General features: G+C 49.4%; 1 protein-coding gene across 4 annotated transcripts in view; it reads right to left on the reverse strand.

The window, feature by feature from the left end:
• LOC105663942 (Wnt oncogene analog 6) overlaps positions 1–24,373 on the reverse strand; it is a 54,718-nt gene that overhangs the window by 9,192 nt on the left and 21,153 nt on the right. For 2 of the 4 annotated variants that reach the window (XM_076535568.1, XM_076535567.1), the window contains 2 exons: positions 9,677–12,233; positions 1,905–2,125 (listed from right to left, as the gene is read on the reverse strand). In XM_076535568.1, the coding sequence (XP_076391683.1) occupies positions 1,905–2,125; positions 9,677–9,744 (289 nt within the window). In that variant the 5' untranslated portion in view covers positions 9,745–12,233. Of the gene's footprint in view, positions 1–1,904; positions 2,126–9,676; positions 23,703–24,373 lie in introns of those variants that run through there. The other 2 variants (XM_076535566.1, XM_076535565.1) reach the window with 2 other exon arrangements.

The following is a 24,373-nucleotide window of genomic DNA, read 5'->3' on the forward strand; positions in this document are numbered from 1 at the left end:
CTCGCATCGACCGAAAATAAAAGTAAATATTTCTCTACGCTTTCGAAGAAACTTTAGTGGAAATTTTTCGAATCGTTCCAAGATATCGTGTACACGTTGCGGTAACCCGTTGCTTTCGTGGTACGTCGAAGGTTGAATCGAGTATAAAACGATGTATCCTGTCCGTGGAATCTTCGATCGGTCGAACAACGATCGTCAGGCACGGTCTACAGTGTCGGATATAATTCGATCATCGATCGTCCACGATGGAATCCACGCGTCCGGTACGTACAAGTTGATCAGGGACGTCGACGAATCACGATCGATAGGATCGACGGTATAATCTTTTAAAGAACATAAGAAGAAGAAGAAGAAGAGAAAGGAGGAGAAGAGGAAGGAGAAAAGAATAAGAAGAAGATAAAGAGACTAAACGGAACGGTTCGAAGGATCGGTCGCCTTGGCAATGAAGCCTTTAATTAAGGGAACATATTGCCACTAATATCCGACGGACAGTGTCAATCTGTCAGGCTACCAAAAGGTACCGATCTGATAGCGGAACCTAGAGAGCAGTTCGGCCTATTGGACACGCTGTCTTCGATTTAGTTGTCGTGCTCGATCACCCGGAATTAATACATCGGATGGTTAACTGAGCGAGCCACGCGGACAGGTACGTTCTCTCTTCTGGTCGGTTCACGAATAAACGCAAAGCCAACCGCGTGAGAATTTCTCTTCGGACACCAGGCTCGAGACCCTCCTTCAATTTGTTCCATTTACATTCGCAACCGTTTACGCCGCTCTTCTGGTTCCCGCTCACCGAAATAGCTCCACTTTCTGTCAACCTTCTTTTCATGCTAATCAACCTCCTATATCGTTTCGTATTCGACGTAATCGTCGTTACACGCGTCGCTTGATAATAAATGCGAGTTGAAAATATTCGTGTATTCGAGTTTTTGTCGCGTCGCCACGCGTTCTACGACCGCGCGTTTGTCACCGGACATTAAATCATCGCGTGTTCTTCACGCCTCCTTGAAGGAAAGAACTTTCCGATCGGCTCGATACATCGTCGATTCCGAGTAATATCCGCTCCTATAACTCCCTCAAAATATCCTGTTAATTCACCGGTCTACCTTGTCGCGACGACTAACAAGAGCACGGATATCCAATCGCGAAGTGCTAATTGCTTTTTTCCAGATAATTACTAACATCGGAATATTTATTAATTGCGATTCGATTGACGGTGCGTCGCGCCGTAAACGAGCGCGGCTTCTGTGACCAATAAAACGAACGGTTACCAACGCCTAGTAGACAGAAGCGAGGAAATAGAAAAAAGAGGGATGGTCGTGTAACTTTCCTCCGTTCGCGACAACGTCGTCGAGGTTAATTCGAAAATAATGACGGACGTTCGATCGGATATAATAACACTGATCGAGCATCGATGCGATTCGTCTCGAATAGAGCGATCAACGTCGAATCGGAACAACTTCCTCCAGAGGTGTGCCGTTAGATTGCCTGCATTTAATCGTAACGAATCGAACCGCCGCGGTTTGAAAGGGAGTGTGTAATCGACATCTGGTTCGCCTAATCTCGAATCGGCTGGCTTTTTTCGTGTTCTAATAAAGTTGTGGCAACAAGTGTACCGGTGTCGCAATATTCTGCTCGCGAGAACGCGAACATGTTACGTTTAACGCGTTAATTGCCGCGAGGGATCACCGCTCGACTCGTACAGCAAACTCGATATACTCGAATGATTTATCGAGGAAAAGAAACGATCTAAGATAAACGATACGACAACGTATTAATCGATTTGCGATTACTGATCATACTTTGCAAGGTTTATGTATCTTTTCCACGAAACTTTTCTTTTTCGATACCGATCAAACGACCGACATATCGATATCGAAAATTGGACGATAACCGACACTCACCTCGTAACAAAATCTTTCTCAACGATCTCCTGATCGTGGTACAATTCCATCGTCGATTCCTGAATTGATGCTGGCATTCTCTGGTCCCGACTTGCACGCCTCTCGCGATCTCTTTCAACAAGGAAGGCTCTTTGCGACAAATATCCGCCATCTTGCCTCTCAGTCTTCTGGTTTTCTTGCAGATCAGCAGCGGATCCATCACCACCTGATTTCCAACGGTCCTGAAACGAATAATCGAGTCGTAGAGATAATCGAATCTCCGTTACGTTCGAGCGGTGAGGTAGCAAGGACGTGGCAAGGTCTACGGGGAAAAGTAAAGGACGAAGACGAAGGTAACCGCGACTTTCCTCCTTCGAGATCGCGAACAAGAAGGAGAAGGAAAAGAAACGAACCTAGAGTAAAAAATTTGGAAAAGAAGAAGGACGAGTCGAGCGCGGAGAAGACGAGACTGATTAAAAGGACAGTCCGAGCGAACTTCGTTACGAAACGTTAATTAAGATCATTAGTTCTGCGTCGGTTGGATGCCAGGACGCGTACACGACGGCCTCTCGGGAATGTAACGACCTTAATGGCAAATAATTCCGTTAAGGACGGTTGCTCGCACCCGTCTATGCGTCCCTGATGCTGCTCCTGCTTTTCGTTCCGCACGAACCAAGCACGGGAAGAAGGAGAAGAAGAAGTAATACGGGGTAACAGTGCACCGGTGACATCGTCATTTGGGCGAGGATTCCTGCTTCGAACGACGACTATAACAACGAGGACAAGAACGTCGGGACGGAGAATTCTCGAGAAACTCGCGATCGAGAGAGATCGAGAGAGATCGAGAGAGATCGAGAGAGATCGCGAGAGAGCCGAGACCGAAAGACGTTCGGAATCAAGCCGGTTGCGGTCTTCGTTCCTTCACAGAGAGAGAAAGAAAAAAAGGTTAAACGTTGCTCTGGTTCTCGAGCAAAATATGGCGCATGTTACGTCTCACGGGACGATCGGACTCGCTGGCAGAGAACAACGCGCAAGAACTTCATTCGACTCGTCGATATTCTTACTCGATGCTCGTTCTCGACGGTCCATAACGGAGAGCACCACCTTCGAGTCACCGGAACTGGACACGCTTCGAACGAGATCGAGAATGCTCGATCATCCTCCGAGGAATCTGCGAGCCTGATACGTCCGTGCCTCTTAACAATGTTTCGCTATCGCATCGATCAAATTTTTTAAACTTCCGACACGATAACATCAAAGTATCTTAACGAGTATCGAAATTAATTCTTTATCCGTATCGTCCTAATTTCCTAATTCGCGAGGAATGCGACGGAAACTCCCGATTCGTCAGCGCTCATCGACACAGATACCAGAGGACAACGGACTTTCCAAGAAGTCGAAAGTTATGGCACGGCACTCGCCGAGCCGCGTACATCAAACGCTTATCGTTGTGCTGACAAGTCGAGAACCAACTCTTACGCGTGCTCCTAAAAATAGTCGATTCCTCGACGCGAGTGTCGCTTTCGACGCGAACGCGTTGTGAATTCTCTTTCCGTATACTCGTTTTGTCTACGACTACGTATCGTTCGTGCCGATAGCAACTATCTTAATCTCTCCGGTAGGATGCGATTTTACCAGCTGTTTTATATTTCAACGCAAAAGATTTGGCGAAACTCGCGAGCATCGTAGCGATGGCGTCGCGTCGTAGAATCGGTTAGGACAAACGAGAAAGGGACAAGAGAAAAATGAAAACGGAGGGTACCCTGCAGCGTGATACTATCCTGACCCTACACGGTTCAAAGGGATCGCGGGCAAAGAGTATTTGCGCTGGTTCGTTAACGACCGTGTGCACCAGCTAAGCGATCCAACCCAAATAAACGTTCAAATCTCGTGGTTGGTCGATACGCGAATAACGTTACGACGTTATTAATGGAAACACGTCGCGTCGTTCGACTGATCGGTCGGTTCGTTTTCTATCATTCCGTGGCCTATAAATAACCTGGCACGACTGGCGGTCAGTTTTCGGAGAGAAATTGGAGTGGTCAAGAAACTGAAACGTTTCCGAGCAAGTTAGCTCTCTAGTTTTAGTAGAATCGAGTAAAGCTTCGGAAGGAACGCGACGCGTTCAGAAGAAGAAGAAGAAAGGGTCTCTCGAGTCTAGAGAGAAAGTCGAGCAAACGAGCCGAAGATAACGAACAATCGGTTCGAGCGGTGTCTCTTCGACATCGACGAAAGGGTAGAGGAGAATCTTTCGAGGCAGAAAGAAGAAGTAGAAGGGGTTGTACTCGCGGAGAAGGCAAGAAAAGAACTCGAACCGGAGGATGGACACGTCGTCGCGAACGAAAAGCGTGGAGAAGGCCGGTTAGGGCGGTCGACTTATTTATTGCCTCATTAGACGCACTCACTTTGCTCGAAGGCAGCTCCACGCTGTCTGCTCGGATAGACAGTGACGAGAGAGCTACGTTGGCTGGCTCGCTCGCCTCGTCGGTCTCTGTACGCGTTCGAATCGAGGCGGAGTTGGAAAGAGTCCGCGCGATTCCGAACGAACCTCGTCGGACAGAGAGAACGAATCGTCCTCCGATTGCCGAAAGGAACCCACGAAGAAGAAGAAGAAGGAACGGGACCAAATGGGAGGAGGAATATGGGAGGAGGAGAAGAAGAACGGGGTCCTGGGACCAACGGCGAATTCCTCGAATATCTCGCACCGTTCGAACGAGACCCTCGAGAATAGGAAGAAAACACGACGGAAGTTGGCAGCCTCGACTTCAAGGACATCGCAACTAATCCGATCGGATGCTTTCACCCTTACCCATCGACCGCAGGAATCTGATTCAGAAAAATAAGATGGACGCTGCGAGCAAAAAGTAACGCGAACGGAAGTTGAATGTCACGACACGCAACCCGTCACGGATATGCGCGCTCGATCCGAGTCGGTGCTCGATGACATGCCAATGAAAAGAAACCGCGCGTATACGGTTCTAGGCTTAGTAATCGCGTCAACTTGCTTCGGACGTCGTTTCTTACGGACAAATAGACGGCTTGGAAGATGACTCCTTTAAGTTAACGAACAACAGAATCGAACATGCACGTTGACCAACGCAGTAGAATCAGACACATCTAGTAAGACACGGTGGCAGAATCGCGTACGCTAGCGCAACAAATTCGTTGCATCTTCTCCATTTTATTTGTTGCAACATTTTCTTCATTCTGTACTATATTTGAAGAATCACGGCCCGACTAGAACGAAACGAACGCGCGATAGTCCTTAAAAATTCTACGAAGAAATGAACCGTTTCGTCCGCCACAACGCGTTAAGCGAATTCCATCGGTCAGCAGCATGGGTCAGAGAAGAGAGCAAAGAAACGAAGGTACACGGAAACGAGTAAAGAAGCCAAGTATCGGACAAAGGATGGACCGTGCCGCGTAAGAAAGGCGATTCAACTGGCCTCGAGAATGCGCGAACAAATTGGTGGCAAGGGTTACAGGGTGCAAGCCGAGTCTAGGTTGCGTTTCCTAACAGTCAGCTGGAATTCGTGGCGCGGTCGTCGTTCAACCTTTCGATCGTAACAGCGGAAGACACGAAAGAGACGACGCCTCTATTTCCGGTTGCCGATAATCGTAAACTACCTAACGTGCCCCAGCGTTTAACGAATTATTCGAAGCACGCGGCTTAATGAAATCCGATCGAATCGGAAAAGGGACTAATAAAATTAGAGTAAACTTTGGAAGGGGGTCTTAAAATTCCATACATAGCTGGTTGCGTCGTGCACGCGCCGTCGAAACAATTTGAAATTCTTCTGTCGGGAACGTCTAGCGTCGGGAAACGCGTTTACCTCCCTCGTTCTAACATTCCACGAAAATCGATCCCATGCTTTTGCTCGTACGGGACACGCGTTCCAACCTCGTTAACTACCCACGATGGTCTTGTTCCACTATAACTATTATCGTAGACCACGTACCATGCGTCTCTTTTTTCCGGATCGTTCGTCGTTCAACGAACAAAATCTGAGAGACCCCCTTGCCACCGAACGAATCACTCGCTTCCGCTGAAAGAATCGACCTTTTTGCCGTAGTTGGTCTCCGGCAAAAAATAATGCACGATTTTTAGCGGAGGAAGAACCCGTATATCTCTCGAGTTAATATATCAGAGCGTCCCGGAAATAACGCTGCGCTTCCAAATAATCGTCTTAATCTCTAATGTTGCAAATAGAAGGACGAAACTTTTGTTTCGTTGACAAGCGAAAGCGTGCACGGTAGGGTAGTGCAAAGGGAAGGAATTTTCCGTGTTTACGTTGGCACAGTTACTGGCGGTGTACGCATCCCTCCTCAAACGAAAAGATCGGGCTTTTACGGCCGCAAATAGACAAACCGACCGCGCAAGAGGGTACTAATCCTCGGCGAAACTTCGAGGAACGTTCGCGACGAAAATAAGCATTACGAGCACCGGCTGACCGAAATACGCTCGGTATCGGGATCAAACATTCGTACGCCAAACCGCGTAGTTTCCGGAATGGCATAGACAAACGCTTAATCTGTACTATTTATACGGTAAAAAGCGATACATTGTATCGATAAGAAAGAATAAGAAATTTCAAAAGACTCGAAGTAGTATCGGTACGCTTACAATTACCTGTAAGATTAAAATTGGAAATTGAAGCGAACATATCGTAGATAATGGCAATTAAAACGGGCCTCGACGGAGCAAAGTCCGCTTGATACTCGCGGACCCTTTGAATCGATCGAAGCAAAACCGGAGTGTGACCTCGCGTCGCGCTGTCCCTTATGATTATGATTATACAGGAACACGGTAAAGAAAGAGAGAGGCCAGGTGAGATAGAGTGTATCGGGTGGGAGTATCGGGTTGTCCAACCAGCGAGAAGGTAGCCGTGGACTGCCCACCGCGCGGCTCATTGGCCGACTTTGCGACCCGACCGAACGCTATCGTATTATCGGCAAACTGGTCGTTACGATACCCGTGGTCGATCGCTCGATACCTAGATACCTTTTTCACCTGCGACACGGCCAACAGGTTCGGCCGCTTCTGCGCCAAAGAGAAAGGCAGAAGGTGGACGCGTTCGTGGGGAATAATTAGCTGAACTTGATCGGTGCTCGTTGCTATAGGTTCACGCACGGGAAATTAGTAGATACGCGACGATAGTCCTCGCACCTGCTGTCGACGGGTCATCCGCAACACCTACCTTTTCCTACCTTTCGCACCGTCTTCCCTTCGCGTTAGTTTTTTATTGTTCGACTCGTTTCGACTATAGCTTCGATAGATTGGTCGCGATGTCGAAAATTACAACGACCGATTCCAAAGGATAGCGGTCATTTCGAGCTCGTAACCAGGGTCAGTTCGACGGAAAATTAACGGAGGCAGATACGAGAACGGTGCCTGTAGAGAACGTTCGTGGCGAGAGACAGGAAGAATGCGAGTCTGGTGGAAGAAAGAGAGAGCAAGAGGCGCAAGAATGCATTCGAATCTACCGCGGGATCGTTGTGGGCCTGGTCTCGATTTTTGTGCCCCGAGACGGCTCGCGGGTCCGTGGCAGCGAGACGAAGAAGGATCGCGCGACCGGGAAACAGAAGGCGAAGAGGGAAGAGGCGAAACGGGGCTGCTGCTGCCGACTTACAAATTATACGCGCTCAACGAGATTTACGGGTGACGCTTCGAGCGAGACCATTGTCCGTCCTCGCTCGCTTCTTTACCTCTTTACTCTTCCACTCGGTCGTCTTTGTCCTTTGCTGGATTCAGCTTTGGCCGCGTGTCTTCTGACTACCGTGAAACGAATCGAGCGAAAGAGAGAAAGAGCGAGCCGATCCGAATCGCGGAGAAACCCGGAGAATAGGATGGTATTCCTCGCGACAAAATCGTGGAATCTCGATCGAGAGAATCCGGTTTCGATCGAGTAATCGGTTCGCGAATTCGCGGTACCAGAAAGCTCCGACTCGACGAATCTACACGGACAGTTATCGACACCGTCGCGTATCAAAATTTCGCAAGGAGCACGCACGAATCGAGTCGAATTTGTCGAAAAAAGCGATACGACCATTTGGCTGAACCAACGCGGACGAGGAGCGTGCGACATTCCCAAAGACGTCCGACGAGAAAAAGAAGTCAGAAACGGGCCTGGCTGTTGACGGGAAAGAAGGTTCCTCGAACCTACTTAAACAGCTGTTAAATACCTGTCGTCGAAACAAACCAGGAACCTTCTAATGTATTTATCAAACACTCGGTCGTGTGGACCGTGTGGACAGGTAAGCGAGCAAGGTGCGACGTGCGACGGCACAGTGTCGAGTGCGCGCAGAAATCCCCTTTAAATCGTTGACAAATATTTACTCGACCTTACAGAAGAAAGAGAGAGAACACCGCTGCTACTTTCCACCCTCTGCGGAAATCATACTTTCTGAGCATAACGTTTACGCGGGAAACGCATAAAGAACCATAAAATTCGATATAAACGGTAACAGGATTCGATGCCGTGTAATGATAAAATAAATAAAATGTTATTTGATCGAATGTTAATTTCGACTCTTCCTCGTTTACAACTCACGCTTCACGCACTTTTCCGCTTAACCCGGAAAATTGAACGATCAAAGTGGACCGACGTTCGAAATGGACTTTCGTTGACAGGAAACGAATAATCTTTTGGACAGGCTGGAGTGGATAGAATCGAAAGGATCGATTACGAGACGAGTAAAACGCGGTTCGAAGGAAGCAGCGAAGTAGCTGCTTTCGTCTCTGGAACCTTGGATGGCAGTACGACGATAACGGTCTCTATATCGTCGTCCAAACATTTACATAATAAACTCGAGTACACATCGCGCGCTCCAGCTACCGAATAATTTACTGTTCCAGCTCGCGAGATACGTAACTCGGTTACGAGCAGCTCGCATCACGTGGACCGAGTTACGAATTCTCACCGTGTTTCAACCCTCGACGTTCGAGTCCAGTTTTTTACGCGTCATCCGTCACGCTCTTTAGAAATTGTCGGGTTCACGGAAGACTACGATAAAAGCCGAATACCGTTACGTTAACCGTCGTACGTTTCGTTTAGGATCCAATCTGTATGTAAGACGAACGACTCGAGCAATAAACAATTTACGAAATAAATACCGCGTTTAAAGACGACCTGTCCCTTTTTGGATGCTCCATCGGGACATTCCGAGCAAAAGAATTGCCGGCGATGGTAACGCGTAATTTAAACGAATCGAAATGAAATCGTAAATCTCGGGACAGGTCTTACTTACCGCGAGAGACAGAGAGGTAACTCGAGCAACTACCAAAGGTGGATTTATAGGGTCATTAATCATTCCGCGTGCGGGTAACGTGCCGCGTAATTGATAACCCAGATGACGTGCTTCGGAACTGGAGCACTCGTTAGTTCGTCACGTTCGTAGAGCAACGGCGTTTACCGGTGCTCCAAGACCGACCATTTTCTACGTAATTACCCGCGTAAAAGTGTGACGTTTTTCATTACGACTTGCCATTTTTGCTAGTTTCGTTTAATTTACTCGCGAGCGTGGAAAGAGTAATCGCGAAAGAATGCGCGAATCTCATTCGACGACTCCTCGGTGTTTATTTTCTTTTACTCTTAATTGCTCGTTAATCCTTGTATGGGCGATATCGTATCCGCGATATCCATCCAAGTTTTACCGTTTCGATAAAGTTCTTCCGAACTATTTGGCGCGTGTTAACGAGACGAGAGGTACGGAATACGAAATTAGGAATCCACGAAAAAAAAGTGAACGATAAACGATTCGAACATGCAAAGAACAGTAACGAATGTACGTACCAGAAAGAGCCGGCGATGGGGGTGACGAGAAGGAGGCAGACCGCCACGAGAACGAGGCGCATCTCCATCCCCTCCGCCCCTCCGTACAAGTCCTGAGACAATTGCTTTCCTTCCCGGCCGTTCGTGTCGCTGGATACCGGAAGACGGATGTTCTCGAGTCGACAACGCGAAAGGAAATCGACCTCCTCGTTCGACCTAGAGAACCTCGTCGATTCCTGACCTACCAAATTCGTCGAAAAAATTCCGCGACTCGTTCGCCACTGTCGTTTCGATCACTGGTGTTTACTTTTTCAAGAATATTCGACGCTCCTTTTTCCACGATGTCTAGTCAGAGAAATTTCTTTATCGAGCACCCGATCTCCTCGACCGTCCACTCTCGACTACTTTCTCGTGTATCTTCGCTTCTGCCGACACTTCACCGAAGCATGATCCTTTTCTTCCTCTTCCTCTGCTTCTTCTTCTCCTTCTTCTTCTTCTTCTTCTTCTTCTTCTTCTTCTTCTTCTTCTTCTTCTGCTTCTGTTTCGGCGTTGCTACAGCCCTCTACTTTCTCCTCCTCCACCTCCACGCCTTCTTCTTTGGTTCTTCTTCAATTTCGAAATCAAAGCGAACGAGCTTCCGCGAAATGCAAATATCGAACACGTCGAATGCTCATCTTCCCTTTCCAGATTGCCGCACCAAACGATCGAAAAACAATCAAATTTCCCGGTTTGCTTTGACTCTCGCGAGCTCTCAGGTCCACGGTGTATCTTCGTTATCACTAAATCGAGAAACATCCGGAAGACCGTTCGCTTCCGGTCTCTTGAACTAGATATACCCCCACCTTAAAACTCCCCCTGCCGATTCCTCTCCTTTCCGTCTCCTGTTTCTATCCTTCGACCCTCTCCTCTTTTGATCCGTCGTTATAAGCTGTCGATGCTTTTTAGAACGCAAAATGCTACAATGTCGTCTCTTTCGGCTTGGGACAAAAACGCGTCGCGTTCCTGCCAGAACTACGTCACCACGAACTTTGAGTGTTGCCTTACCCCCACCAGAAATGTGTGCTAAGCAGTAGAGAAGACAGCAGCCCCACCATTCACCTTACTCTTCGTCTTCTTCTTCTTCTTCTTCTTTTTCCTCTTCTGGATTTTCTTTCCGAGACACCACCTGATCCACCTTCACTGCACGACCGTTCGAAGGAAGAGACAAACGTCGATCGAATTCTTGTCTATTATCGTCGAAGCGATAGAGGGATGATAGACACGGTTGATGGGAAAGGAAAGGCAAGACGAAGCGAGGCAAAAGGTGAGAGACAGAGGGAAAGGCAAGGAAAGGAAAGGGGGTAGACCGAAAAGCTGACGACACGTGGCGTAGCGAGATCGTGCGGAGGTGGAAAGCGAAGAAGGAGGTCGATGGTAGGGGATGGAGGAGAAGAGAAGAGAAGAGAATCGTTGGTCCGTGATCGGCGACGAGGCTCCTGGTCGGAGCGAACCGTACGAGACTGTTGCGGACTAGGCAGGTGAGCGCCGCTCGGCGGCAACGAGACGCAACCGAGCCCCTCTTTTCCTCTTTTAACTCTCCTACGAGAACCGAGAGGCTCCTCTCTGCTTCTTGCAACCTGCCGCCACGGGTTCCACGGAGGGAGGACCAGCTTCCAACCGCGCCGCTATCTTTCGATGCTTCCGATCCGTACCGAAAATTAGCTGGATCAGAGGGAACGACGACGATTCGCAGAACGATTCACGGATACGAATATTAGAATTCTACAGCAATCTGTAAGATATCGCGATTGTACCGCGCTTCCCTTTCTCTATTCGCCGGTAGCGAGCGCGGAGAACGGCTGACCTAATTGACAGATCGGTCCGTTGGTATCTCGAAGTCACGGGTCAACTGCTTCGTTGACCGAAGCGATCGGTCTCGATGTCACGACCGTTCTCCGTTACTTCGCAGAAGCGACCAGAACCGTTTCGCGGTACAGAGAACGCGAACAACGAATTCGTCCGCAAACGCGAAATCGGAATCGTCGAAACAATTTCGATCTCTAATTCAATTTGAACCCGCCTCGCTGATCCTCGAATTAAAAATGCTTGATGCTTAAGGAATTTCGTTCGCGAGCGCCGTTGAATCGACGGGAGAAGAAAAAAAGGAGCGATAACAGCGGCGATGAAAGACGAGAAACGATAAAAGGAGCGGGAAGAGTGACGGTAAAAGGAATCGTCCGGTGTGGCCGTATCATGACCGCCGAATCCTACCCGAGAGGCAAGTAGTTTCGAGAGAAAGAAGGACGCGGTCGGAGGAGATCGGCCAGACTGGAGAAGCAACGGGCGAAAGAAGGAAAGGAGGAAGGGACGAAAGAAGAGCGAGAAGCAAGGGGGTCAGCGGGGGTCCGTATTACAGCTCATTTAGCAGCGGGGTCCTGTGCCTCTTCGGCGGGCCCGAGAGATCCTCCCGGATCAGAAGAGCGGACCCACGATACGGACGAGTTCCTTCCCGTTCTCGTAGGACACAGGCTCAGACGTTCCGGCACCTAGATACCGCTTCGAATCCTCTTCGGTCGTCGATCACGACTACGATTACGGGCTAAAAATCGATCGAATATTCGAAGAGGTGTATCGTTTATTTTCGAAGATGGCGTGCAAGAGGCACCGCGTAAAATGTGAAAGAAGGGACGAGAAAAGATGGGAAAAAAAGAGTGGAAATGGAAGGCAGACCGAGCGGAAGGATCGAAGGAGGAGGACGTTACCGAGTTGTGACCAACACAGACGCGGAATAGCCAGTAATTTATGGGTGAGACTAATTACCGGGGAATGCCGCTCCTCCGACTCTTCTTTGCTCCTAAGACCGCGTCTCCGGCAGACCAGTTTTCGGAGACGAGCACGACTTCCCTTTGGCCCATCTTTTTCACCTTGTTTCTTTTTTTTTCCACCTTTCTCTCTCGCCCCCTTTTTCATCCTCGTTCGAGCGGTACGGGCTGATTCGCGAAAAAACGCGATCGATCGATCGCGTCGAAACAACGATTATCGTGGAATAATTTAATCGTCGACGCTGCGTACGGCCGAAAGTCGTGGTACCGCCTCCCGTACCGATCGAAACGGTGAGACGAGAAAGAGAAGACGGGGGTTCTTTCCCGAAAAAGGAAGGAAAATATCGAGGCGAGGGTGCTCTCCAGGAGGATAATGGAGAGAAAAAGAGAAGCGGGCGTGTTCCCACGAGCCATCGTGACGGAGAAGGGTGTCGGAACAATACCAGGCCCTGTCCACGGCCGTCGTTTCGACATTAGCCTGACCTAGCAATTTGGAGCAAGCTCGCCGGGCCCGGCTACCACGATTCCTCTTCGTTAAATGCCATTATACGTTTCACTCGGACACCCGGTCGTCGTCGCATGAGTCGTGAATTCCTGAGAACCTGCTCCGGGAACCTCGACAGCCAGCGGCGTGCCGCCCGGTGCGGTGGCGGCCACCGGTGTGCCGCTCGAAACGATAGAGGCGGACCAAAGCGGCCAGCCACGAACAGATTCTTCTATTATGACGAGAACGAATCGAGAGGAGAGAGAGACGGGAAAAAAGAGGAGAGGATCGACCCGCTGACGTGCACGCGTGACGAACTCGCTTCGAAAGAGCAGCGCGTCCTTCTTCTTCGAGAGTCTCGATCGCCGCGCGATTCGACGCGATCGAGTCGAATTTACGATTTTCCCGTACAAAGTCTCCCCGACGCGGCGACGCGCGTTTCGATTTCGTCGATCCGATCGACGGAAATCGAGCAAATCGAGCAAACTGCGCCGCTGCCACCCTGTTTTCAGTCACCCTGTTCGAATCAAGGACCCATAACGCATTCTAAGCGAAACGCGAACAGAAGCGGAGGAGAAGGAAGGAAGAGAATCGAAGGGAACCGCAAACAGTTTTTGCCGGGAATCTCGCAAGGCCGCGTCGCAGACGATCGAGCGGGACCTCGTGACCAAGTGGTGGAATCGAAAGCCGCGTTCGCTCGGGGACCAATGCCGTGTCATCGGTCCCACGACAAAGAAACAGCGAGACGAGCTGGATCCGGCTGTTTTTATGCGTCCTGACGTTTCGCCAATTTATTGCGCCTCTGCCCCTCGTCGTCATCCACCTTCCGACCAAGAATTTCGTGTCGGATAGGCCGGCGCCGGGACGGTAGCTTCGAACCGTGAATCCATCCGATTCGCAACAGGTAAATTATGAGGAAAGTATTTCGGAAAAAAGAAACGCTACGGTACACGTAACTCGTTTCGCGAACAATCATCGTCGTAGTCCTGTCGGACGCTATCCTTCATCTGTGTGTCCGCGTCGATGGAGAACGTTACCGCGACGACGTCCGCGAGAACCGCGTACTTTCGAGATATAGTAGATATCGAGGCTAATAATTACGCGATACGCGTTTCGTTCCTAATTATCGAAGGTAGGAGGAAGGCCACCGTGTCGAACGGTTTCGAAATAGCCGTGGCAGCGTCGTTAATGCGAATCAGATACCGATCGGCAGCCAGTTTCCGCGGGTATTAAGCGCGCTCGCGCCGAGATGGAAACCGATTCGAACGATCTCGAAATGGGCGTTTACGAGCCGCGATCCAAGTGGGTAAACAGATGCGCGAGTATACTCGTCGTAGCAATTACACGGCACTCGCGAGACCCTGCATACGCGACTGGCCTCGAGATACTACCTTTCCCGTTTCTCTTTTTACCGCTCTCCGTATTCTCTTCCTCAACTGTCCTCGAAATATCGTAAAAATTGAACGACAACGCGTCGCAATTCGAATCGTTAATTGTCTCTTAATCCGAAATAATCGGTACCTTCTCTTCGAGTTCTCTTCGAGTTCTCTTCGAGTTCTCTTGGAGTTTTCACAATGGTAATTACGAGGCAGTTCGCTCGTAAATTTCGCGCAGGCTAAACGTAAGTACGCACCGCGGTGAACCGCGACGAAACGCGGGGCACCGCGGCCACACCGCGTGGCCACTTTCTATTTCCCATAGGCTATAGGAATCGATAAGTTCTCGATCGAGACGACGCGACGCGACGGAGAAAAGAAGAACTCGACCCTGGCTGACCCGTTCGGGTTAAACGACTCCGCGTGCCCCGTGTTCTCCACTTGTCCCTTGCTCGTTCTCCTTGTTCCTCTTCCGCTTGGTCGTCGTTCGAGCTTTCCTCTCGTCCGAGGCCTACAACGATCCGGACCAGATCACGACGTCTATCCGCGCCGTTCTCACAGCTTTTGGCACGATGAATCGTCCACGGATCGGCGATTTAAACCATGTAAAACAACGATCGTTCCGAAAGAATCTCGCGAACGAAACAACGCTTGTGTCCCCGGTTATGGAACACGGATAGACGAGCGAGCCCGTTCGCGATCGTATTTCGTTCGAACGAAACAGGGAACCGCTCGTGCTTGTAAATCCGGATCAGTTTATAGATCAGCGGTCGTTCGTGAAACGCTCGTGTTCCTCGCTCGTCCATCGTATTATTATGCTGGCTGGAACACGCGCGTGGCAACGGGAAGAGGACCGTCGTGACACGCGGAAGCGCGACGCGAAAATCGCGTATCGAGGCAACGAACGAGAAGGACGAAAGATCGAGCGGGTAGAGTCGGAGGGAAGCCTCGAGGGATCCACTAAATGTTCGAAACGTGTCTGGGCCGCATCAAAAGCGAACCTGGCCGCAGGCCGGCGTTATAATTTCCAGGCGGTTTCAGGGAGGTCCTGGACCCGCGGGCCAACCGGGACCAGTTCAATGAAGTCATCAGCTAGTCGGGGCTGGGGTGCTCTGTTATTATACCGTGGTACCGCGCCACCATCCACAACCTTCGTTCTTCCACGCAGACTGCAACAGAGACTCGATATCTTCGCTCGAATCCGTCCATTTCGTTTACGCGATCGGCGTACCTAATTTTCCTCTAACTCTCGCTAAAGAAACGACGTGCCTATAGAAAACGTATCTCTCGACGTTTCACCGTGCGCGTCGTTATTAGGAAATTCGTAATAGCTCGATAACTTAATTCGAAGTTGCTCGAATGAAAACTTCTCGACGGAATAATAACGAACTTTAACGAGTTAATTACCAGATATCACCGATCACACCCTCGGGCAATCGCTGCGTTTATCCTCCTTTTCACTCGCCTCGAAGGAGATCGAAAAAGTCTGCCGGTCTGAAAAGAGGGAGTCGTTTAAAGCATAAATTGTGTTCTCAGGTATTCCAGTGCGATTGGATCCAGACATCTTCGGCCAGGAACTGAAAGCTCTTTTATCCGTTCCGATGAAAGAGGCTCGTGTACCGTGGCGCGGCTGATAAACGGATTAAGAACTTTGGATCTAATTGGCCCCCGGGGCCGATTGTAAAAGAAACCCTCGCCGTCCTTATTGCCATCCACCAGAGATTAGGATTCGTTCGTGTGTATATACTCTTCGAAGCTTATCTACACTTTCAACGTTGCTTTCCAACCTGTCGTGAAACCTGCCTCTATTTACTCGCGTATCCCTTGGGTTTCCAATCGTTTTACGCTCCTCTAATCGTCACTTCCGCATATTTGACCGACATTCGGTACACCGAGCACGGATCCGTTATCGTCTATCGTTATCGTCAGCCATCGTTTCGTTTCGACCGAACAACCTGCGATCGTTCGTTTCGTTTTCATCGACCGAAAATCTACCCGTTTCGTATCTAGAAAGAGGAGAGCACGATCGAGCGGATAATTCTCGGAATAGTTGGAATCGTTTTACGATTCTTTAATCGATCCGGTACACCGTAACTACTCGCTGCTTATGCACCGAAACGAACGAAGAAAATCGAGATATTTCTTAGGTCGGTAATTCGATCGAAAGCGTAACTATCTCGGAAGTATAATTTATTCGCGTTAAACGGCAAATCCTCGAGCGTTATTAATCGTAACGACAGCAAAAGAAAAAGAGACATCTCGGTGGTGAGTTAGGTCCGGCAGTACGGATGGATACAACGTAGAAAAGAAGAGGAGAAGAAGGAGGGCCTGTTGGAGCACGGGGGCCTCCGGCATGGCATTCGTGTGGATATTAGAGCGATTGTCGTGCCTGATTCGGTACGGTCTTGAAATAAGGCCCCCGCGGGCTGACAGCGGCGAGGGCTCCTCGTACAAAACCGGCTAACGGTGCCCACCCTACGACTCTTCTGCACGAGATGCCCCACCGTCGCTTCGCTTCGCTTAGCGTCGCGTCGTCCGCTTCTTTCCGACGCCTTCCGCTGCCCTAATCGTCTCCTCTTCTTTCCTTCTTCCGCCCGTATTCCTTCTGCCGCGTTCGCTCGGGGGACACGAACACCCGCCTAATCATCGCCGGAGACACCCCTTCGATCTCCTCTGCCGATAACGCAACAAATTATCGGAACGATTCAATTAACCAACGATACTACGAATACGTCAACTTTTCAGTTTGATACGAAAAGGATCGTTCGTCCAAGATACGAAGAATCCTTCCGCAAAGTAAAATTCAAAGTCCTCCCCTGGAGGTCCGAGCAACGTTTCGTCTTCGTCTCTCCCTGTCCGTGGCGCGCATCATCCTCGAGGCCGACGTACCGGTCGGCATCGTGTGAAGTCCGTCCGAGCCATTATATCCCCCTTGGCCGCCTTCGAGGTGTATATACCGTCGAGGTATCCTCGATCGCTACGAGAAGGGAAAAGGGGTACGAGAGGTTGCGGAGCAGAAGGGAGAGATGCCGCGGTTCGTTCCTCCTTCACCCTCGTTCGTCTTTCCGCGTCTTCTCGCCTTTTCCCTTCGACGTGACCGAAGCGGGAACAGTTAGCGGGAGAGAGAGAGAGAAGAGGAATCGCGGAGGAAGAAGGCTGGAGGGAAGAAGAGGAAAGTGCGTGCTGGATCGCGGAGTCGAGAGGTGTCGGGGCCCGCATTAAGGGGGCGGAACGCCTCGAAGGGGCCCCGAATTATGACGTCACGGACCGCACACGTTGCGATCAGGCGAGTCGAATACAAAAATGAATTGTTCGGTACGAGGCAAATCGACCTCGTCACTTTACCTTCTCTGTCGCGCGCCACCCCTTTACGACGCTACCAAAATTTACGCCATTTTATGGAATCGCGTGTACCAGCTCCTCCAAATACGTGACCGAATCTCGGTTAGAAGGTAACCTTCTTCCTCGCGTTCAACCACCCTCGAGAAAACGGCGCAATAGAAAAGCGTCGAATAGGTCGGGTTCGAACTCGCGAGTAGGCATTAACCGAGTACAACGCGTGCTCGGCAGGTCGTGCCATTCTAGCGGACAGGAGAATCAATCGGTCGATTACGAGATAATGCTGGATAGAAGGGCAGGAAAAAAGAGAGCGTATCGAGCGTAGAAAGAAGAAAGAACTAAGAAAGAGGGGCGGAGAGACGGGGTGGAGAAAGGCTCCTCCTTTCGAAACCGATCGTTAAGATTCTCCGTGGAAGCCGCAAACGCGCGTGAAAGAGAAAATAGACGATAGCGGGGAGGAGGATCCAGAAAGTTGAAAGAGAAACCGAGGAAAATAGAAAGGATCCCGTGAGGAGAACATCTACTACCTTCTTCATTCATGAAATCCTTTCTCTCGTTGGATTTCTACGAAAATTGGTTCCCACAGTACGCGGAGACAATGAAAAACATCTTTCACCGACTGCGCGTCCGTAGGTGGCCAACTCATCGTGAGCTTTAAGGTTGCATTACACGCCGCGTTTTCGAGCGAGATCGCGCTGGAACAGCTTCGTCATACGGATGCGTTGGATTTCGTGTCCTCGTTCCTCTTTTCCGAATGTACGGTTAAGCTATTCCGTGATCTCTGCGCCAGATAATTGAGTCATCGCACGATTCTCTAGCGGGAATGGACGGGAGACGTCCATTTTCTGCTCGTTAACGGGCATTTCGCGGCCGCGAGATTACTATGCCGATTCCGTACGTACGCGATTAATGGAAGCTCGAAAGAGTATTTGTTGGCTCGTCGAACGGGCAGTAGCGTGGGAAAGGGTCGAGCATCGTGGCCGAGACGAATCGCAGATTGGACCGATCCGAGAGTAATCCGCTCGCCGCAACGCGCCGACACGCGGCGAAACGGAGAGCTCGTAACGTTGGTAACGGATTTAATACTTGTACATCGACCGCTTCGTGTTACGGCAACCGAAGGTGTTCCCGAGCTGTGCCCCAACTTATTGGGCAACGGAAATTCGCGAAATCTACGAACCCTGTCCGAGCGTACCGATCAACAACGCGATCGAATTCGAGCCAACGTGAAGAGAAACATTCGCAAGAGTACGCGCGAGTACACGGAGTGAACGAAGAAGCAGTTGCGAGTGGATGTACGGTACCCGCGAAGATACGATACTCGTGATCGTTAATCGCGTTAAGTTAATCTTGTTTACGGCTGTTTTAGCATCGGCGAGCAACGCTCGTAATAAAATGGTTCGCAAAGTTGCTGTTCCTGTTCTCGCGTTTTCAGCGAACTCGAGACCACCCGCTGTTCGTAGACGACGTCGACTCGCGGGTTTCTTCGCCCTATCCATCGTTCGCGATTCCTCGACGCTCGAACCACCCGTAGAGTCTCGAGGGACTTGCTCGAGGGATTTATTAAAGCGAAACGGAGTGTGTTTTACCGTTCGAATCGATTTCAAACAACTTCTTTCGCGAATCGGATTAACTTTTTTCCGTATCGTTAAATACCTTTCAATACTTGGAATTTTCTTCTGTAAAAAGTCAGAGTCGCAACTATCGAGGTTCAACCGTATTTGAATCCTTGGACTGGCATACGCGCGAGAAAGTTCGACCCTCCGGCAACACAGAACCAGCCGACGGGATATGTAACCTCTTCGAAAACCGACGCTTATTATGGAATGACCTAATATAGAAAGTGGTCGCGCCTCGATAGCGTCCCTGATCGGTCGTCGTTCGGTTTCTCGCGAATCTGACCGTTCGATCGTTCCATCGTATCGAAGACTAATCGATGTTTAATCGCGAGAGGCGCGCTCGTGCTCACGTACACGTACACGTGCGTGCAGCACGTGCGAGGAACACGTGTCGCGCTCTTGCGCGGCGTTGCGCGCGCGCGCACACACGACCGGGATACATACCTGTACGTACGCGAGGGGACACGCTGGATCCAAGGAGCCGGTTCATTTCTTTCTAGCCGCCTCTCCTCGTTCCGTTTTCTCTCTGTTCGTCTTTCGCGAAACCAGTCAACGGTGGGGACGCGAAACGAGCAACGTTTATTATTAACGTTTTGTTTGTACATCTCGATTAGAGCTAATCGATCCTCCGGCGAAATGAGGCATAATATAGAGCCGTGCCAGCCTCATAAATACTCATTTGTGCGGCTAGCCGATGCATTCCGTCTCGCTTTATCCCCTTGCCTTTGTCCCTGTCCACCGAGATTTCCACCACCGTCAAAGTCGGCTTCGTTACGCTCGCTGCGTCGATCGCCGAATTCGTATATACGAATTTGAGTACGTAATTAACGAGCTTTATTAGCTGGTAATTATATTTATCGTCGACGATGCCTGGACTGACCAGTCGGGAGAATTTAATACCGCCGAGAGACGAACGGCTGTTGATAAATGAAATTGATCGTATTGTACTTTTTAGAGGAGGGATGGTTTTCGATCGTTATTATGTTCTACCTTATCGGCAAGAACATAATAATTATTTAACGTCTATTTTCCAAATTACCGATCCCTTCGGTCGTTTAACGAGTTTTAGCCGGTTGAAAAAGTACGTATACCGGGTACATTCCGAACGTAAGGAGCAGGACACTTAGGTATTCACAACGTAACACAGAGCAGTCGATGCGTTTCGACGTTGATGCTTCGAATAACGGATCACCTGACAACAGAAATCTGTCCGCGATGAAATCATCGTGAGGGTGGGGCATACGAGGGACCTACCGCGCGCCATCACGAGCATCCTTTCGATCTTTCTGATCCACGAATCGATCGCTTCGACGCGATACCAGGATAATAGAGCCGCATCATCGTATTTAATAATCGTACAATGGTCGACGCGAACCGATAACATCGCGATCGTTTCGGTAGACGGACGAAACCTCGATAAGCTGTTCGACCATAATAACGCAATTAACACTTCTTTGTTCGATCAATTTCCATCCGCTTGTCTTCGTGGCTCGTCGCGAATCGAAAAAGGCTCACGCTGGGAGGAGAAAGAAGAGTGCTATGTCGAATACTTGCTGCTTACTTGCACGGCTCGCGTTTATGGGAACGTGTCCATTTTCACGCGACACTTTTTCGCTCGAATCGCGTAGCGGTTTTCCATACCCACTTTAATACCAACATTCGCCATCTACAGCGAATGTCCTTCGATCGTTAGCAAACGCGCGTTCTTTTGTTTTATAACCTTGCCACCCGCATAAAACCACCCACACCTTGCGTGCAATTCGTAAAGCGTTGTCCGCGTTGATTCGGTATGTTAAATACGGAACGAAAGTCGAGTAAAACGGAAGGAAGGAAGAAAGGGAAGACCGATAAAACGAGTTTATTGGCTCGTTTGTTCTCGAAGGTGGCGGTTTCTTTGTCGCGACTAGTAACGATCGTTTTACTACCGGTTTCAACGATTAGGGCTATCGTGACGTTTCGCGAATGAAAAGAGAGGAAAAAAAAGGAGAAAAGAAAAAGGAGGAGAAACATGCAGTGATTTATCGGTCGTAAAGGATCGTAATCAACTCGAGCCAAGAGTTTCGAGCACATTGGGGTGTCCGGCAATTACGAGAAGGAATATATCAGTTAACGTAATACGTATACTGTTCGGCTTTAAACAGTGTAAAGTATTAATGCTTGATTTTAACGACACATAACTGCAGTGTATTTAACGGACGATGTACGAAGAAACACGTACGACCAAAGTAAAAATGATGGAATATTAACCAACGTTATAATTATTAATTTCGTAAAGTAACGTGCTGGCTATTTACCGTCGCGTATCACGATGTAATTTTACTCGAAAAATGAAACTATTGTATTCAGAATATGCACGATAACATGCTGCGGCATCTAGCCATCCCGTGTCTTACCACGTACGGCTAATTCTACTGCGGAGGTACGCGAACTTTATTTCGTAAGTTTCAATCGTGGATCCGGGTCCAGAGAATCGACGAAGCGAACTCGTATTGTTGCATCGAAATAAAACAGCGCATAATTTGTTGTTTGAACTTGCGATATAATCGAAAATTTGCTTCGCGTCGCGTGAAAACTACACACGGTTCGTATCGAATCGACGTAATTCGAAGAAGAAGAAGAAGAAGAAGAGAGTCGAGAAAGGAAAGGAAAGGTTCGATCCACAGGCTCGAGCCAAAGAGTCGTATACATATGCTGGAGAAGATAGCCGGATCCACAGGGAGTGTGAGATCCGACAGCTTCGGAGGTGGCAATGAGCCTGGGTCCCGCCTGCCGCCACACCCACGCGCATATATCTTATTTTCCCTCTTTATTTATTCGAATTGCCGTTGGTCGAGGGCCACTCTTCGGATCCCCATGGTTCCTTTGCCATAATAGGCGAGCATGGTGGCCCATCGCCTCTTTGGCCTTCCCTCTATCTCTTCGGCTAACCATTCCTCATCCTTGGATGCTCCTTATTTTCAGCTATTCTCTGCCCTCCTCGACTACTCCGGAATCTTCGTTTTTTCCTTTTTTCCTTCGAATAGTTCGTGCCTCCCGTTTCTTCCATTTTATGCTTTCTTATCGATGGCTCTCGGCGTTAACCCTTTCTGTATCGCCGACTTACACTATCGTATCGTTTCGTAAGTTTCGGAGCATCGAATGAATTTTGAACATCTTTAATAAAACCGGACCGATAAACCGTGTCGAGTGCACTCGGTAATCGAAGTGTCGTTTACCGGACGAACGTGTCACGATCGACCCAGTTTCACCGTTTAATCGACTATGTATCGAAATCTTCTCGTTTCCAGGAACAAACGCGGCTCGTTACGCGTATACCATCCGAGGCAAAAATCTCCTCGAGATCCTTTTATCCTCTTAAGTCGTTACTTAAGGTGGATCGGGCTCCGTCAATGAACGAGCACTCTCGTCCCTATCGAAACGTTCATTGTGTCCGCGATGGAATCCCGAGCGAAACGTTTTGCGAAAACCGTAGCCGATATTTTCCCGGTGTTTTCTACTCGTTCCCTTTGCTGGGATTTTCTTTGAAGTGTCGGGACATTTCACGGATGCGTGCGCTCGGATACGCGCGAAAGCACACGGAACAAACGCGCTTCTTCCTGCTTTTCCAGCGAGACGCGAGGAACACGGCCAGCGTTGTGCCGTCGAATAATAAACAGTCGGTACACGTCTATGATCCTCGAAAGCAGATTATCCGGGAGCTACGTTTTAGCCGGGAAATCGATCATGCCCGAGCGCACTCCAACAAGTGGCTTTTAACGGAAAACGATGCCCGATCATCCGCCTTCGGATTCTATCTCCTCGTTGATCGTGCGATCGAGCGTTACCATTTTGTAACGGATATCTGTTCGAGCGTTTCGCTGCTCATCCTGCAACAACGGCGAGTAAACGAGTCGCTACACAATACCTAGACAGGATTCTTCTCTGGAGCGTCTTCTGTGGTCGGCCATTTAATCGTTTAGTCTAGGAAAATTCTCGTAAACCCTGAAAGTTGACGGATCCAACGCGAGACTAGGAAACGCTGGGTGGGTAGTTGCGGCGTAATTTTGCTAAATCCCCTCGATTCGTTTCCGGTGCGTTCCCTACGGTCGGTAGTTGTTCCTTTTGATCGGCGTACGCGTCTTGTACCGAAATAATCGCGAAGAACAAGGCATCGAATTCACGGTGAAAGGACGAGGAGGCGTGACGGATACGCGCGTACACCTTCCCTCTTCTTCTTTGGTCCGTGGAACGCGGTGGGTGTTGCGTTCACTTGACGCACCCGTTCTACGACATAATAGTTAATGACGGGTCCTGTCGAGCATCCAGTAACGCAGTCTTCTCGGATGCGTTCGTCAAAGAGCGGCACAATGTTAGACCTTAAGAGCCCGGTAGGAAGTGGGACGTTCCGAAACGTTCGACTTTGCTCGTACCCCGATCCCTTTCTTTTTTCTTTTTTTTCTTTTTTTAATATTACTTCCATAAGTGTATCGCGTTACCCGTCGTTCCCAAGGACGCATTCTTTCGACCCGAGAAAAATACCTGGTTAATTATATCATAGTTGTACACGAAAGCAAAAGGAAGGGGATGCTGCTCACAATACAACCCCTCCGCCGCTTTCAACGTTCAGCAGGAATGCATATTATTAAAACATTCCGGACAGGTCTCTCCGTCTACGGCTGTGGCTCCCACAGCCTCCCATAGTTTCCATGGTGAGCGGAATCGTTCGAATTGCTACGCTTCTCTCGGCGAACGACGAGTAATTTCTCTTTCCGAGGCAGAAAAGAATGGAGTACAATTTACAGGACGAATCGATGCACCGTGAAGCTTTTTCCACGCTTCTCGTTAGGGATTTCTTGTTTGGTCGGCTTGACGTCTCGATTAACGTCGAAATCGATCCGTTGTCCCGCGAAAACGAGTCTCGAAGCCGGTCGATCGATTATCACGCTCGATACGTGATCGTTTTCTTCGCCGAGATGAAATTCGTGTATTCGAGCATTGTCGAGAGAAGAAGAGAGATCGAACGAGACGAGCGAGCGAAAAGGAAGGAGGAAGAGGATACGTAACACGTTTTACGCGTTACGGCTGAAAGATAATTCGTTTATCGGGATTTTCATACCTTC

The sequence above is a fragment of the Megachile rotundata genome, chromosome 9 (genome assembly GCF_050947335.1).
Source record: "Megachile rotundata isolate GNS110a chromosome 9, iyMegRotu1, whole genome shotgun sequence".
Taxonomy (NCBI): domain Eukaryota; kingdom Metazoa; phylum Arthropoda; class Insecta; order Hymenoptera; family Megachilidae; genus Megachile; species Megachile rotundata.